The sequence below is a fragment of the Bombina bombina genome, chromosome 4 (genome assembly GCF_027579735.1).
Source record: "Bombina bombina isolate aBomBom1 chromosome 4, aBomBom1.pri, whole genome shotgun sequence".
Classification (NCBI taxonomy): domain Eukaryota; kingdom Metazoa; phylum Chordata; class Amphibia; order Anura; family Bombinatoridae; genus Bombina; species Bombina bombina.
The window spans coordinates 65,158,723-65,177,212 of NC_069502.1; the positions used below are offsets into that span (position 1 = coordinate 65,158,723).

The 18,490-nt window shown below is 39.3% G+C and overlaps 1 protein-coding gene across 1 annotated transcript in view; it reads left to right on the plus strand.

The window, feature by feature from the left end:
- Window positions 1-16,899: 16,899 nt before the first annotated feature.
- The window catches only part of SLC35F6 (solute carrier family 35 member F6), a 118,204-nt gene continuing 116,613 nt past the window's right edge, over window positions 16,900-18,490 (plus strand). Inside the window, exon 1 of the mRNA XM_053709496.1 lies at window positions 16,900-17,114. Within this exon, the coding sequence (XP_053565471.1) occupies window positions 17,038-17,114 (77 nt within the window). The 5' untranslated portion in view covers window positions 16,900-17,037. The remainder of the gene's footprint in view (window positions 17,115-18,490) is intronic.

An 18,490-nucleotide genomic window follows, 5' to 3' on the forward strand; every position in this document is an offset into this window, starting at 1 on the left:
ATATATCTATGGGACTGCTATATCTTGCTAACCAAGCTGAGTATGTCAGCGGCAGCTGTATGTTGTTGTTTTATGTGATTATGCTATAGAGATACCTGTGTAAATCTGCTACTATGTATTTACATATTACTGCTTTCATTTGATTGCTATTTTAGGAGCAGACATTTTTGCATTTTCTCTATATAGCTGTCTGCTATATGAGGTACTGTTTGAGTTAACATTAGATAAGACTGGCCAGTCAATATTATGTGCTAGGCATCTATTTTAAATGTGTTTTCATTATGTGCAGGTTTCTGCTCATTGATGGGACAGAGGTGCGCTGCTTGTTGGATCTTTTTCTGAAATAAATAAATTTATATGACTTTTCTCAACAAAAGAGTGCTGATATCCCTTACTTTTTGTATGATATTTGTCGAAATTCATAATTCTATCTCTCTTAAATAGGCTTGATAAATTTAAATTTATAAGGGTCTGCACCAATTGATGTGACTACATCGAATTATTAATACTATTGTAAACAAAAGTATATATATTATCTCTCCCCTCCAATTCTTATATTTGTATTAATAGAATTAAAGTATCGTTTTGGGTGACATATGTACCAACTAAAAATAATTTTTTCTGCATAAATTTGAAACTAGTGGATCGAGTAAAACTCTAAATATGGCTTTTGTAGTATCGGATGAACAATGGGAGGCTGAATTGGGTGAATCCCTTCAGCATAACATCAATCAGGAAGGAGATGATATTACTAAAATTTATGGGGCCTTCAAAAAAAAAAAATATATAAAAATCTATTGACAAAACAAATAAGAATGAGAGCTGAGAAATATAGTCTTGAAAATTACATAAAAAAAAAAAATTGTACCTAGGGGATTACGATTACATTTAGACCCAGGAATGCACATGAGGGATGATGATGAGGAAGGAGAGAACTTTCTGGAAGACTGGAATGAGAGACTCTCAGAGTGCTCTCTTGACCTTATGCAAAGAATGGTCAACAAGGACATTAAAAAATTGGATAAAATCAAAATTGAGATAGACGAAGCTCTAAGAGTAGTTAACTCATTTGAGGGTGATTCGAAATTCTCAAAACTAAATGACGAAACAAAAGACTTGATTTCTAAATTACAACAAGAAATTAAACAAAGAAAATGTAGGAAACTGAGCCGGGACCAAGATGACTACAAAAAGAACCAAGTGTATACTTATTACTTAAATAAAAATTCCTATGACTCAGGGACAGATTGCTCTTATGTCGAAGGGGATAATAAGCTATCAAAAAACGAGAGGGTAAAAGGACAAGTAAAAAAGAAAAGAAACGAGGAGGAAGGAAAAGACACAGAACCAAATCTAAACCCCCTGGATCTGTCCAGAGAACGGGGCAGACCCCAGAGAAGGGAGAGGAACCTGAGGAGAGGGGTAGGGTCGAGGATGAGAATGCGTCGAGACTACAGGGGGGATTATTGATCGATCCCCCCGAAACTAGTAGTGATGAACTACAAATAGTCAACCTATCCTCCTTTCCTCTTAACAATGCCCATGTAAGTCTTCTAAAAAAAGGGCTTAACGTATTGTCCAACAAATCCATTGGATAAATTTACTGTGATAAAGGATCTTAATCTCTTTGCCCGTAAGGTAGTTTTATCTTCCATAATGAAAGGGAGACAAACTAACACTACAGATGTGGACTGTATTGAAGGTAACATTGATAAAGAAGATACTCTGGCCATCTCTAACCTTGTACAATTACTTGACTCCAATGAACCTCCAGATGATGTCCCCATATTGGAGACTCAAGAAGGGCAACAGACAAGTCTTACAGTGTCAATTGACTCGGGTCTGAAAAGAAAGTCTGAATATATGCCCCCCTTAATGCTAGTCCCTGCTGTACATCTCTTTGTTAAAGAAGTAGAAAGGGAAATTGATCAAATTCCCTATCACGGTAAAAGCAAAAATAATCTTAATTATAACGAAAGGCGAGCCCTGTCAGAACTTATGAACAAATCAGGAATCGTTATAAAGCAGGCTGACAAGGGGGGAAATCTAGTCATCATGGAGGAGTCTTACTATATGAAAGAGGTTAAAAAACAACTGAGAAATAAAGAGCAATATCAATTGTTACAAAAGAATCCTATTGAATCAATACAAGCCAACCTCCTACACCTGCTGAATGATGCCAGAAAAAGCTATTATAAAAGTCTAGAGTTAGTGTTTTATTCATGATCCAAATGCACTTTTGGGACCAACCTCTGAAATTATGTTATGCACAGGATGGTACAGACTCAGTGGGGATATAAGTCAGATGATGTTATGCACAGGATGGTACAGACTCAGTGGGGATATAAGTCAGATGATGTTATGCACAGGATGGTACAGACTCAGTGGGGATACAAGTCAGATGATGTTATGCACAGGATGGTACAGACTCAGTGGGGATACAAGTCAGATGATGTTATGCACAGGATGGTACAGACTCAGTAGGGATACAAGTCATATGATGCTATGCACAGGATGGTACAGACTCAGTAGGGATACAAGTCAGATGATGTTATGCACAGGATGGTACAGACTCAGTAGGGATACAAATCAGATGATGTTATGCACAGGATGGTACAGACTCAGTGGGGATACAAGTCAGATGATGCTATGCACAGGATGGTACAGACTCAGTGGGGATACAAGTCAGATGATGTTATGCACAGGATGGTTCAGACTAAGTGGGGATACAAGTCAGATGATGCTATGCACAGGATGGTACAGACTCAGTAGGGATACAAGTCAGATGATGTTATGCACAGGATGGTTCAGACTCAGTGGGGATACAAGTCAGATGATGTTATGCACAGGATGGTACAGACTCAGTAGGGATACAAGTCAGATGATGTTATGCACAGGATGGTACAGACTCAGTAGGGATACAAGTCAGATGATGCTATGCACAGGATGGTACAGACTCAGTAGGGATACAAGTCAGATGATGTTATGCACAGGATGGTACAGACTCAGTAGGGATACAAATCAGATGATGTTATGAACAGGATGGTACAGACTCAGTGGGGATACAAGTCAGATGATGCTATGCACAGGATGGTACAGACTCAGTGGGGATACAAGTCAGATGATGTTATGCACAGGATGGTTCAGACTAAGTGGGGATACAAGTCAGATGATGCTATGCACAGGATGGTACAGACTCAGTACGGATACAAGTCAGATGATGTTATGCACAGGATGGTTCAGACTAAGTGTGGATACAAGTCAGATGATGACTTTTAGGCAGGGGTGGATTTTACCCATAAAAATCTGAGGGTGCAAAAATGTTAACCAGGAAATTAAATATAAAGGAAGCAGGGGACTGTCACAGATCCCATATTTGCAACCTATTTCTACCTTTATTATTATTTTAATCCCACACCCCCTTTGTTTATGCCTTTTTTCACTCTGAATGGAGCATTGGTCATGCAAATGATCCTTTATCTTGCAAATTCAGATTGCACCACTGAGATCTGGATGTGCTTCAGAAATGAAAGAGGTGCATATAACTCTCCAGGACCCCCATAAAGGCTCCGTCATTCTTTACTGAAGCACATCTGGAGAGAGATATGTACCTCCACTCATTAGTGAAGCACATCCATAGGGTCCTGAAGAGGAATATGCATTTCTATCCATTACTGAAGCACTTACATCAGAAATGACTGGCGGTGCATATCACTCTCCAGGATCCCTGATGTAAGTGCTTCAGTAATGGATAGAAATGCATATTCCTCTTCAGGACCCTATGGATGTGCTTCACTAATGAGTGGAGGTACATATCCCTCTCCAGATGTGCTTCAGTAATGACTGGGGGTGCATATGATGTGCATATAACTCAGTCCCCTATGGATGTGCTTCAGAAATGACTGGAGGTGCATATCACTCTCCAGGATCCCTGATGTAAGTGCTTCAGTAATGGATAGAAATGCATATTCCTCTTCAGGACCCTATGGGTGTGCTTCAGAAATGAAAGAGGTGCATATAACTCTCCAGGACCCCCATAAAGGCTTCGTCATTCTTTACTGAAGCACATCTGGAGAGGGATATGTACCTCCACTCATTAGTGAAGCACATCCATAGGGTCCTGAAGAGGAATATGCATTTCTATCCATTACTGAAGCACTTACATCAGGGATCCTGGAGAGTGATATGCACCTCCAGTCATTTCTGAAGCACATCCATAGGGGACTGAGTTATATGCACATCATATGCACCCCCAGTCATTACTGAAGCACATCTGGAGAGGGATATGTACCTCTATTCATTACTGAATCACACCCATAGGGAACTGAGTCATATGCACATCATATGCACCTCCATTCATTAGTGAAGCACATCCATCAGGGATTCTGGAGAGTGATATGCATTTCTATCCATTACTTAAGCACGTACATCAGGGATCCTGGAGAGTGATATGCACTCCCAGTCATTACTAAAGCACATCCATAGGGCACTGAGTTATATGCACATCATATGCACCCTCAGTCATTACTGAAGCACATCCATAGGGGACTGAGTTATATGCACATCATATGCACCCTCAGTCATTACTAAAGCACATCCATAGGGGACTGAGTTATATGCACATCATATGAACCCTCAGTCATTACTGAAGCATATCCATCAGGGATTCTGGAGAGTGATATGCTCCTCAATTTATTACTGAAGCACATCCATCAGGGTCCTTAAAAATGATATGCACCACCAGTCATTACTGGTGCATATGCACCAGGGATCCTGAAAAGGTATATGCACCTCTATTCAATACTGAAGCACATCCACCAGGGATTCGGGAGAGTGATATGCACTTCAATTCATTACTGAAACACTTCCTTAGGGCTCCTGAAGAGTAAATTGCAGCTCTATTCATTACTGAAGCACGTACATCAGGGTCCTAGACAGAGATTTACAACTCCATTGACTACTGAAGCACATACAACAGCAATCCTGGACAGTGATTACCACCTCCTTTCATTATTGAAGCGCATGCATTAGGCTCATGGAGGTTCATATCACTCTCCAAGATCCTGATGGATGTGCTTTAATAATGAAAGGAGGTGCATTTCACTCTCAAGGACCCTGATGCATGTGCTTTAGTAATTAATCAAGATGAATATTACCTTCCAGGATCCCTAATGCATGTGCTTCAGCAATGAATGGAGATAAATGTCACTCTCCAGGACTTCTGATGTATGTGCTTCATTAATAAATGTAGGTGCAAATATCTCTCCTGAAGCCCTGATGGATGTGCATCAGTAATAAATGTAGGTGCAAATAACTCTCCTGAACCCCTGATGGATGTGCATCAGTAATAAATGTAGGTGCAAATCACTCTCCTGGACCCTGATGGATGTGCTTCAGTAATAAATGGTGGCGCATATCATTTTCCAAGACCCTGATGTATGTGTGTTAACAATGGGTGGAGGTGCATATCACTGTCCGGGCCCCTGATGTATGTGGTTCAGTAATGAATGGAGTTCCATATTACTCTCCAGGACCCTCATCAATGTGTTTCAGTAACGACTGGATATTCATATCACTCTCCAGGACCCTGATGTATGTGCTTCAGTAATGAATGGAGCGGCATATCACTGTCCAGGACAGGGGTTGCCACCTCGGTTATGTTTTCCTGGACACTTATGAGTTACACATGATGCAGGGTGTACAGGGAGGAACATGAATAGTGCTGTCCAGGATCACTATTTGAATACTGTCCAGGGGTGCAATTCATGTCCCTCTCTGCATACCCTGCAGCATGTGTAGCTCAGAGGTGTCCAGGAAAACATGGCAGAGGTGGCAACCCTATCCAGGACCCAGATGGATGTGAAACAGGAATGAATTAAGGTGCATATCACTCTTCAGCCCCCCCCCCCATAGATTTGCTTCAGTAATGAATGAAGTTGCATGCAGCTCTACAGGACCCCCCATGGGTGTGCTTCAGTAATGGCTGGAGGTGCATATCACCCTACAGGACCCCCCTTGGATGTGCTTCATTAATGGCTGGAGATGCATAGCACTCTCTATGTCCCTGATGGATGTGTTTCAACAATGGATGGAGGTGCATATAACTGTCTAGAACCCTGGTGAATGTGCTTCAGTAATGCATGGAGGTGCATATCCCTCTCCAGAACCCTGATGGATGCGCTTCAATAATGAATTGAGGTGCATATCACTCTCCAGAAACCTGATGGATGCGCTTCAGTAATGACTGGAGGTGTATATAACTGTCTAGAACCCTGATGAATGTGTTTCAGTAATGACTGGAGGTGCATATCACTCCTCAGGATCTGACGAATGTGCTTCAGTAATGAATGGTGTTGTATATAACTGTCTAGGACCTTGATGAATGTGCTTCAGTAATGACTGGATGTGCATATCACTCCACAGAATCTAACAAATGTGCTTCAGTAATGAATAGAGGTGAATATCAGCTAAGTGTTATAAGCACGTTTTCTGCAATTATTTTTTCAGTGGCAAAATTTCCCATACCAGTTGCCTAAATTAGAAGAGAAAATCCAGGTTTATCAGTGGAGTAGACAAAGTTTGCAACTGTATTTTTTAAGCAAAGCTGTCAACACTGTGCAGTATATTTATCTTATATCCTCTACTTGCCTGAAATAAATAGCAGATGTAGGCTTGTGAAGTCTGCAGTGTGCACTTCCTTTTCTCAGAAATGGAAAACCCAACATTTTCAGAGTTAAATAACTGGACAAGTGGCTACATAAATAATGAAAGTATATTACTAAGCATCTTTTACTGTGCACGATTAAAAAAATATACTATATATATTTAACTTTCACAGTTTTTCATATTCTTGACATGAAACCAATTTTTTTCTGGTGATTCAGACAGAGAAATTTAAACCACTTTCAAATTTACTTCTATTATCTAATTTGCTTTATTCACTTGGTATCCTTTGTTGAAGAACAAACAATGCACTAATGGGAGCTAGATGAACACATTGGGTGAGCCAAAAACATGAATCATATTTGTGCAGCCACCAATCAGCAGCTTCTGAGCCTACCTAGGTATACTTTTCAATAAAAGATACAAATAGAACAAAAAATGTATAAGTTTAAAATCCCATGCTCTATCTGAATCATGAAAGAAAAACGTTGCGTTTCATGTCCCTTTAAGTCTGTTATAAACAAAGATTCTTTTAAAACAATTATATTTTGTTTGTGTTTTTCAGTAGACAAGAATGTTTTAAATGACATTTCCTGTCACCCTGTCCTACTTAGTCAATTTGCTAATTTGAGTGACTTTAATATAATTAAGTCTGAGCCAGTTACACAAAAAAGACTTTGTATTGAACTTGTACAGCTGTCCTTACTGACAAAACTGAGATAAAAGGGGGCACTAGGACTCATTTTGTTTTTATTCTTGCAAAGATTGTGGGGTTTTTTTCTGATGTTTATTTAATATATATTTGTAATAATTTTCGACATATATGTGATAGACTGGAAATGAAACTGTGGAAATTATTAGATAAAATATACACCACACATTTTTTTTTCTTTATTTGAAGTTTATTTCAGTTTTGTAAAGGGTGTTCTGTAAGCAGCCTGTAGGTGGCGCATGACACTGTAATGGGTGGGGAGGTGATATTATGGCCAGTAGTAGACTGGAAATAAAAAAAAAAGAAATGGTAACTGCTTTTGTTTCTCATTGTTCTTCAGTTACTGCCTCTTATTTTCCCATGTATAAGACCAGTGACATTTTGGGGGCTCTGTCCAAGATGCGTGGTGCCCCTGGTGAAAGAGAAGCGTGAGACCAACATGAACCTGTGAGTTGAGCTTCAAGGAGAGCTGTGAGTGTTGCCTACCTTGTGAGTGGAAGTCTTCATGTTCCAGCAGAGATGTTGTCTCCTCTTCGTGCACTGTTGTGGGACATCCAAAAGCAACTTCATCTGCTTAGTGAAGAACAGCTTCATAGACTCGCTCTTTCACTGGAAGATGAAAGAGACATTAAAGTTCCAGCAGTGACCGGTACCAACGAACCTGAACTTGTTGAATTTATTGTGGACAACATTAGAAGTGATCAGCTGAAAAGTCTTGAAGTTTAAGGTATGACTTGTCTACTCCTCATCAAAGACAAGCTTGATGAACTGAAAACCAACAAGGAGAGTACACCAATCATGGACATTGTGAACCGTAACAAATAGGCAAGTAGTGGATCCTCAATGACAAAACAGGTATCTGGGATGGTTAGACTAATTAATGTTGCTGCTATGTTTCTATGCAGAGAATTCTAAATGCATGGTGATGTAATTTCAGATTGTGGTTCAGACATGAGTTTCAGCAGTGTATGTAGACAAATTGATGAACGTTTGAAAGAATAATTCTCTGAATCTGAAATCATACGCACAGTGTTAAGAATGATCAAACCAGCTAACTTTAAAGACATGTTGACCAACAAAGATGATCTCATGTTGCAGAATTGAAAAGGTTCTTGAAGTTCTTGAAAAGTTGCACTGAGTGGTTTCAGGAGCTTAGCAATGCTAAACAACAAGTTAAGAAACACCACAGCAGTTTGTCTATAAGTTAGTGGGGTTCGAAAAAAAAAGTTATTTCTGCATCTCAACATGGTGGGCCAGAGTTTAACTATGACAAAAGACTGGTTCAGGGTGTATTCCTTCATACACTGTATCAGGGGGCTTAACAAGAAAAAATATAATATCAGATTGAACATTAAGCATTATATATCTGACTTAACATTGACTGAAAACTTTATCCTAGAGCAGGTCACAAAATCAGTCAATGAAGAAACAGAGAGGCAGAAGCATTTAAGCACTGTGCATAGACACAAGTTTCTGACTGTTAGTTCATCCCAGGCACAAGAGAAAATATATGAGAAATTACAAAAGAGGGAGGGAGAAGTTAGAGCAAATCACACTGCTTTAGTGAAACTGACAGCTCAGGTTTCTGCTCTCACAAAAAAACGTAGAAAAGATGATGAGACCTACTGCCACAATTGAAAACCAAACTGTTATGCTATTACCAAATGTTCAAGTTCCAGATAAAGTCGAAAACAAGCGCAGATGTGACAACTGTATCCAACTAGGAACTCAGGACTGCTGCCACTGCTTCCACTGCGGCCAAGCAGGACACAGAGCAGTTGGCTGCTTAAATAAGAGAACAAAAGTGGGAAATGGCAGACGGTCATTGTTGTGGGACAACAAGTGACAACTTCATATCATCTGTCCCATGTTAATATAAACTGTGTGCCTACTCACAAATTCAATTCTAACAAAAAGTAAGAAATCAAAACAACAAGTAGCACAACTGATTGGCAGAAAATGTATACTGTCATCTTGTATGAATATTGTTCTTGATGAAATGCTATTGGACACAGAAGCATCAAGTCAGCATGGTAGAAGAGACATGACTAGGAAAGTTTCTTCTTGAAGTTTCCATAGAGCCTATGGAAGATCTACTTTCTGATAGTCAGCTACACATCACTGCCGCCAATGGCTCTGTCATTCCATTTATTGGATGGATCAAAGTACTCCTTGAACTCAAAAGTAGGGGACATGGAAACTTTGCCATTCATGTGCCAATGCTGGTGAGCGACTGTCCACTTCGGTTTAACGTCTTTGAAGAATTGATCAGAGAAAACAGTGACCAGTCAAACTGTACTCAGGACCTGACTATTCTGCTGAGTGAAGCTATGAAAGTAAGACAGAGTATAGTTAACAACATTGTCAATGTTGTCAATCAAGTAACAGACTCAGAAGAAATGTCTGACAGCTGTGTGGCTAAAGTGGGGAAGAATGGTTTTACGGTTAGCAGAGGTCAGCTTTGCAAAGTCAAATGCAGAATTGGAGCATGGCCTGAAGGAGGAGTCATCCGTCATGCCATTTTAACCGCTTCCAGAATGTCCAGTCCAAGATGGCCTTGAACTGTTTCCTACGGTGGTAGACATGGTGTCTCTAAAGTTGTAAAGATCCCTGTCCTGAATCACACTCAACGTGACATTTACCTTCCTCCATAAACAGTGTGGGATACTCCAGTATCTGAAGTCCTCCAATTTATTCCAATTGCTGGTGCTGGAATAGGAAATAACCAGAATGAAAGTGTAGTTCATGTAAATCAGTGAAACGGATAGCAGGAGTCAATTACCCATTGACAAAACCATTAAGTGGCATCCACCTGTCAATTTAGAACATCACTCAACACAAGAACAGTAGATAGACAAATGCCATAAGATGTCTTCGCTCAAGATAATAAAAATATAGGATGCATCCCAAATTTGAAATTGAAGATACATTTGAAAGATGTCTTACCCGTTCAGAAATGCTACTACTCAATTCCAAAACCCCTATGAAGTTGAAGAGTATGTCCAAATCCTCCTTGGCCGAGGTTTGATAAAGAAATCTTCCTCTGCCTACTCATCACCGGTTGTTTGCGTCCGGAAGAAGAACAGTAGCTTACGGCTATGTGTTGACTTTCGGGAGTTAAATAGAGAGACTATTCCAGACAGACACCCACTACCTTGAATACAAGATTTGCTGGATAGTCTAGGAAGATTTACATGGTTCTTGATCCTGGACCAGGGTAGAGCTTATCATCAAGGCTTTGTGGGTGAGGAGTCAAGACATAGAACTCCCTGGGCACTCTATGAGTGGAAGCATATTCTATTCGGGCTAACTAATTCTATTCAAGCAGCCTTTCAGAGGTGCATGGAGAATTCTCCTGGCGGGCATCAGAGACAAACGTTGTTCCCCATACCTAGACAATGTACTTTGTTACTTCAAAACCTTTCATGAGCATGTTGATGAATGCGTGGGTATGGCATAAATCTCCAACCAAAGAAATGTGAACTTTTCAAATTGCCGATTCGATACCTTGGTTGGATGGTTTCAAGAGAAGGCATCAACATTGACCCAAACAATCTTGAAGTTGTATTACAACTGTTAAAGAAAGAACCAAAAACAGTTGGAGAAGTCAGGTCTTTGTTAGGGTTTCTGGGCTACTACAGGTCTTTTATTCAAGATTTCTCTCGACTTGCTAAGCCACTTTAGGAACTCTTGCAGAACCCTGAGAAAGAGCCTGTTACAAAAACCACCAAAACTAATTGAGCAGACAGAAGACAAAAAGAAAGAATAAAGCACTATTGCCATCCAAAACACTGATCCAGTGGACACCCACACACCAAGCTGTTGTATTGAGGTTTGTAGATATGCTTACCAATCCACTGATTCTGGAATACCCTGATTTTGACGTACTCTTTGTGTTGCACACCGATGCATCCAATGAAGGCCTGGGTGCTTTACTTTATCAACAACAACTTCACAACAAACTTCATATTATTGGATTTTGCTCGAGCAGAGCGCAATTACCACCTACATTCTGGCAAACTTGAGTTTTTAGCTCTCAAGTGGGCAATCTGTGTCAAATTCAGAGATTACCTGTATTATATTCTAAAATTTATAGTTTACACAGACAACAATCCATTGACATAAATCTTGAGTACCGCCAGATTATATGATGTGGGTCATCGCTGGGTTGGCGAGTTGGATGATTTCCACTTTGATATTAAGTACAGGCCAGGTAAACAGAATTCAGATAAAGATACACTTTCACAATATCATGTGAACCTCTGTGCTGTGCCATCTGAGGTTATGTCAGCTATGTGGCAATGAAGCAAAACCATTGTTGAGGAAGAGGTACCATGGGTGGATTCACTGACTCTCTGCTCAGCAAGTGAGGTGGGAAAAAAATGCTGAGAGGGCAGATGGTATCCCCAATGACTCAGGAGGAAGTCAGAGCTTTACAACAGGAATATATCAGTATTAAAGAAGTGGGCAGGTTTAAGAAAAGTAACTGTACCCCAAACAACAAAGAAAAGTGTGGTATGACCAGAGGAACCAGGCATTTGATACATAAGTGGAACATATTTGAGGAAGGAATTTTGTACTGGCACACTGGGAATCAGAAACAGATAGTCCTACCAGAAAAGTTAAAGCCATTGGATTTGAAAAATCTCAATGATAACATGGGTATCTCATTTAGCACATGACTGACTTTACTGGCCATTTATGCAGAAGGAAATTGAAGAATATGTGTTTCCAAACATTTCTGAAAGAGCACCTATGGGTTCGATCACCACAAGTTCACCCTTTGAGTCGATGTCCATCGATTATCTTCACTTGGAGCAAAGTAAAGGAGGGTATGAATACATACTTGTCCTTGTGGATCATTTCACACACTTTACAAAAGCATACCCAACAAAGAATAAATCGGGGAAACAGCGGCAGAGAAGAACTTTCAGGATTTCATACAACATAATGATGAAGAACGAGAATTGGAGAGTAATCTGTTCCAGACACTGCAATAATTGGCAGGGATTTCTCATCCAAGGACTAACCACAGGGTAATCTAGTTGAAAGACTGAACTGTACCTTGTTGCAGATGCTTTGCACTCTGGAGGAAGAAAAAAAGTCTCACTGGAAAGAACATCTTCTACATTTGGTTCATGTGTATAATTGTACCAAACATGAAGCCACTGGATACTCACAATTCTTTCTGCTGTATGGAAGATCTCCCCAGTTGCCAATTGACCTGATACTTAACCTAAAATCAGAAAACGAGACACAGTCACCTGACGTTTGCACAGAAGTGGGCATCCAGAATGCAAGAAGCTTGCAAAAATCATCTGCTAAATGAATGAAGTACTACGACAGGAAAGTGAATGGAGTACCTCTTCATCCTGGTGATTGTGTGTTAGTAAGAAATCTCTCTGAGAGAGGAGGTCCGGGTAAGCTTTGTCCATACTGGAAAAAATCAGAGTGGTGGAAAGGATCAAAGATGGGCCTATGTACAAGATCCAACCTGAAACTGGTTAAAAGACTATTCGAGTATTGCACAGAAATCTTTCCCTATCAGTGAATTACTTACCTGTTACCTAGGGATTTTACTTTTTAGCTCTTGCTAGACAGCATGTTTCCATTGAACACTTGTGAGTGTTCTTGTTTTTGGACAATTGAACTTTTATTCTGGGTGCAGGACATTGGACTCTTTTTATATACATATGCACCACCAGGACCTGTCTGACGACACATGATAAAGACTAAATGTCTTGTTCTATGAGATTTATCTGTGCATTGTGCATATCATACCTCATGTCTTTTGAGGTTTTAGCATGTGAGTGTAAAATTGTTAAACGTCTGTGATTTTTATGTCTATTAAATTTACATAATCACACAATAGTTTGTTTTCTCTCACTTTCTTTGGGTCTATATGAACATCAGCTGTACCTTGAGAGGATTTACAACGCCCTCAGCCTGTCACTTTTAGAAGCACCATACTCCAAGAAGAGTGCAACTACAAGATACAGACATAACGACGTCTCTCCCTCACAAATGCGGCAAATTACCTCATATCATTGAGGTTCTCTTTAGTAAGTGGGATACCTATCGGATCTTTCTACAGATACATTTTTTTGTTTTATACTTTGTCATATAGACTATTCATTGAATTAACCATCAGTGACTGTTGAACTGTAACAAGTGAATAATTACTTATTAATTTGTCATCCCTTTAGCTCTACCATACTCCTTTTTTGTACATATATATATACACATCTTAAGTCATGTGTATGTAACGTCATGTGCCATGTGGTACTTTGTCCATCGTGCAGCATAGCATATATATGTCCTAGCTTCGGAAAGTTACAGCTAAAATTGGCTGTCCCTGATCTGCAGGCATCTGTCTACATATGGAACCGGAGCAGGATCGGTGCTTAAGTTCTATATGATGGCAGATGTCTGATCTGTACAGGTAGGCGGCACAGCAGTGGAGAGGGGAAGGGAGGGGCAGGACCCTACATTGCAGAAAAATAAGTGTGGATGGGAGAGGGAGGGAAGGGATGCTACAGTACAGAAAAAAATATGAATTTGGTTGGGGGGCCTACATTAGTGATCAGAGGGGGTGGGAGTTTGGGTTAGACTGCTACACTACAGGAAAATATTTAAAATAATTAATAAATAAATAAATACATACAAAATCTAAAAAAAACTATAAACCATGTACTGGCAGATAGCTGCCAGTACTTAAGATGGCGGACACCATTAGGAGGGGCAGGGTTAGAGAGCTGTTTGGGATCAGGGAGGTGGGAGATTAAGGGGAGATCCTACACTGCAAAAAAATAATATTTTTTATTCAAAAACAAAACAAAAACAAAAACTGGATGGTGGTCAGGGGTGTGGGAGGGGAGAGAGCTGTTTGGGAGGGATCAGAGTGGTGGGAAGATAATCTACTAAAAAAAAAAGATATAGTTTTTATAGGTAAATAAAAAAACAAAACTATTTCTGTTTAAATGGAGTGATAGCAAAAAAGCTAAAAAGTCTGGTATTTTGGGCAATGTTTTCTCTGAAATACCTGGTAGTGAAGGGGTTAAGCAAGCGTCTGCCATTACTGTGCATGTTGTATTGTCAGGACTTAGGATGCATTTCAGCCTTCCCTGGGACTGTGGGAAAGGGCAGGTTTCAGAGTTGCATTACTGGACACATCAGTATGTTATAATGACAGTGCATCACAAACTGTTTTATTTTTTACTACATCTAATTAAATCTTTATTTTGACCTTAATGTTCCTTTAAGTGCCTCTTTACAATACCTGTTCAATCCTTTGGGTCATAGATGTAAATCATGTCAAGGCCAACTCAGCATTTCATCACAACGTACCAATACGCTGGCATAATCAGCAGCTCTTAACCCCTTCACACCAATAGAACATTCCATGCAACCATAACAGCGCTGGGCTTTAATGCCAATGGATGGCAGGAAACTGCCTACCTTATAGGGCATCCTGCAGCCTCCTTCTTTGACACACTCAAGGTCAGACTGGGGAGCTTGCCTAGCAGAGTAGGTAGTACCCCATGATCCGATCCCAGCCTTGAAATCACGTGATCACATCCACAGTCACGTGATTTCATTTTTACAGCAACTTTGTTCTGATGTTAACACTTTAATGCTAGCATGGAGGAATTTAAATGGCAACGTGAGTGATTTGAGTCTCCTTAAGTAAAGCGTAAATGTTGTATTAATAAAGTTATTGCTAAAATAGGCATCTGTTATGGTCACTGAGGAAATACTAACTGCACATAATATTTCTCTCTTTTCTTAAAAAAGTTATATTCTGTTATTTATTAAAGGGACATTAAATTGCTGGATACAATTGCCTGAAGCTCTCTTATTTTAGCCCATTACAGAAACCGGTTGGTAAAGCTCTGTATCTTTATACTGGGTGCCGCCATCTTGTAGCAGGTGTATTTTTTCATCCTTTGATAGAAGCAGTGAGCTTTCACAGATCAGTGATGTGACGGATTTCAGTAAGGGCTACTGCACTATCTTTTTATTATGAATTGTTGTTTATTTATTTTAATGTCCTTTATCATAGGTCTAGATTACAGGTGTAACTTTAACAACTAGTGAGAACAATTCGGCTGCATTTACTGGATTGTAATTGTTTGCAACCCTTGCAGTACAAGCTCACCCATGCAAGCTTCCAAACAACCGCTGCTTCCTAAACTCTCTGTTAAATCATGCCGGAATTATTTATCTGGGATGATTGAAAAGCTATTCTTTTGCACAACTGTTTGTGTGAGAGCAGGAAGTGAGGCCGGTTTGTGCAATACTAAAGGTGCTCTGCATGTGCAACCCCTCAGGCCCTCAACACAGGTGGATATATTCAAAATGAGAGCTTTTATATTCTTTATAAGGACTGTCTAGCAAAAACTAAACTTTCATGATTCAGATAGGGCATGTAATCTTAAACAACTTTCCAATTTACGTTTATCATCAAATCTACTTTGCTCTCTTGGTATTTTTTTGTGGAAAGCTAAATCAAGGTAGGCTCATATGATAATTTCATTGAACTGCCTTTTATCTCAGTGCATTTTGACAGTTTTTGACAATTAGACACTACTTGTTCATGTGTGTCATATAGAGAAAAGTTTGTTCACTCCCATGCAGTTATTTAAGAGTCAGCACTGATTGGCTAAAATACATGTCTGTCAAAAGAACTGAGATAAGGGGGCAGTCTTCCGAGGCTTAGATGCAAGGTAATCACAGAGGTAAAAAGTATATTAACATAACTGTGTTGGTTATGCAAAACTGGGGAATGGGTAATAAAGGGATTATCTATCTTTTTAAACTATAAAAATGCTGGAGTAGACTGTCCCTTTAAGAGAGATTTGATCATGTTGTTAAACTGTTACTGTTCAATAACAATCCAGCAATGTCCCTTCACCTGATTGATTCCTGTTTATATCAAAACAATATTTAATGTATACTGTCCCTTTAAGACTTAAATATAAAAAAAAAAAGGAAATATATTTATTAATTGTGCTAGCGCTGCGGAACCTGTTGGCGCTCTACAAATAACTGATAATAATAATAAAATATACTGCACAATTATATCAAAACAATATTTACTGTCCCTTTAAGTCTCAAATATAAAAATAAAACGATATATTAGTATAGACATCACCAGCTAATGAATGTGCACTATAAAATAGCTTTCATTTGTTAACAGTATGAATTAAATAGCCCTTTACAACCTAAGACACAGTTAGTGACATCACCTCACGTGAAACAATCTTGCAATGTCTGGGGAATCTGGGAACCCTTAGCTTTATTTAGAAATACGCTTCCTCTTTCGCAAATCATTTATACACCAGCTGCTGAGGCCTGCAGTTTATCCCGGCCACAGAACAGCAAGAGATGCTGTTTTATAGTGTGTGCATGAGTGCACGAGACATCCCCTTAGTGCTCTGCCACTTGCTAATAGGCTGAGCTGTGACACACTGTTCAATAATGCAGCTCTAAAACTGTAACTCCCTCTATGGGCTTCAGCTGACTAGCAAGTCACATGATATCATATTCACTGTACAGGAAACTAGATGCAGACAGTGTATTTAATCTGAGCATAACAAGCAGTGCTGCCCAACTGACAGGCAGAGACTTCTCACCCTAACTGCCACAGCAGGGGCACCAACATGGCGTGGACCTCCTACCAACTGCTCCTGGCAGGAATGATGCTGATAACTGGATCCATAAATACGCTGTCAGCTAAGTATGTACAGAGGGGAAGGCTTGTTTACCATATTGCAGTGAGTCAGGAATCAGAAGAATTGTTATGGCTTATACCTGTGTAGCTAAAACGTATGCAGAATTGCTTGTTATTTTATTAGTTATTTTAAACTTTAGTAACATATTTGTTTGGTATTTATAGCATCTTACAGAGATGGCTAAACTGCCCTGAGTATGATTATATTACAGGTACAAATCCCCAAATACGGAATTCCAAACTTATTCTCAAATCCAAACTTTTTAATAAATTGTTTTTTATTAAATGATCAAAAATTACTATTTTCCCTGACTGTAAGTCACAATCTTCTCTGCCAGTGTCATTGATTTGGTTTTTGGGTTCTAATTGCAAATAATAGTCTATATTTATTTAAAACAACGTATATATATTTCTAATTACAGTACTGTACTACGTTTTCGAGGGTACTATGTATACACAAGTATTAAAATGATATAAAACGTCCTTTAGGTTACATGTATAAGCTGTGTTATGACCTGTAAATATTGCCTGAATGACATATGATATTACTGTCCCATTTTACGGATGCAAATATTCCAGAATCCAAATCCTTTCCCGGTCCTAAGCAGTTTGTATAAAGGGTTTTCAACCTGTACTGTTATTATTTATGTATTTACTAGCAAAGCACAGCCAGTTCTGTCGCTCTAGATATGAGTAGACCAGTGATAGCGAACCTTTGCACTCAAGATGTTTCAGAACTACATTTCCCATGATGCTTGACAGGTGGTTCTGAAACATCTGGAGTTTTGCAATGACTGGAGTAAAGAAACATGATGACACTGATCCATGTTAAAAAAAAAGAGAAATAAAGTAATACGGATTCATAAAAAAAACCTAAATGAAACAAATTAAGGCCAAATAAGGGCCTTTCTCTAAAGAACTTAAATCTAATGAGTGTCATCCCTCTCTGGCATACACAGGGTTATTATTAATAATAATTATAATAATATTGTAATATTTATAAAAGGGTTAATAATATTGACTGATTTTCAGTAAATAGAAAGGGTAAAAATCAGAGGCGTAACTAGAAACCACAGGGCTCAGGTGCCCCCCCCCAACCCACCCCCCAAATAAAGTGAATTTTTTTTTTTTTACATTTAACAGAAAAAAATTGTGAATCAGATTACATGTCTACAAAAGGAGGTACCCTGTACCCACAGTCTGTGAGATAGTCTGACCCCCTATTACTGTATATAGTGACACTGTTTAACCCACCAGTACTGTATATAGTGAGTCAGTGACACAGTCTGTAATCTGCCGGTGAGATGGCTGGCCTGACCCTACCCGCCCCAGTACTTTATAAAGTGACCACAGTAGTCTGTGACATAGTCCAGCCCCCCCCC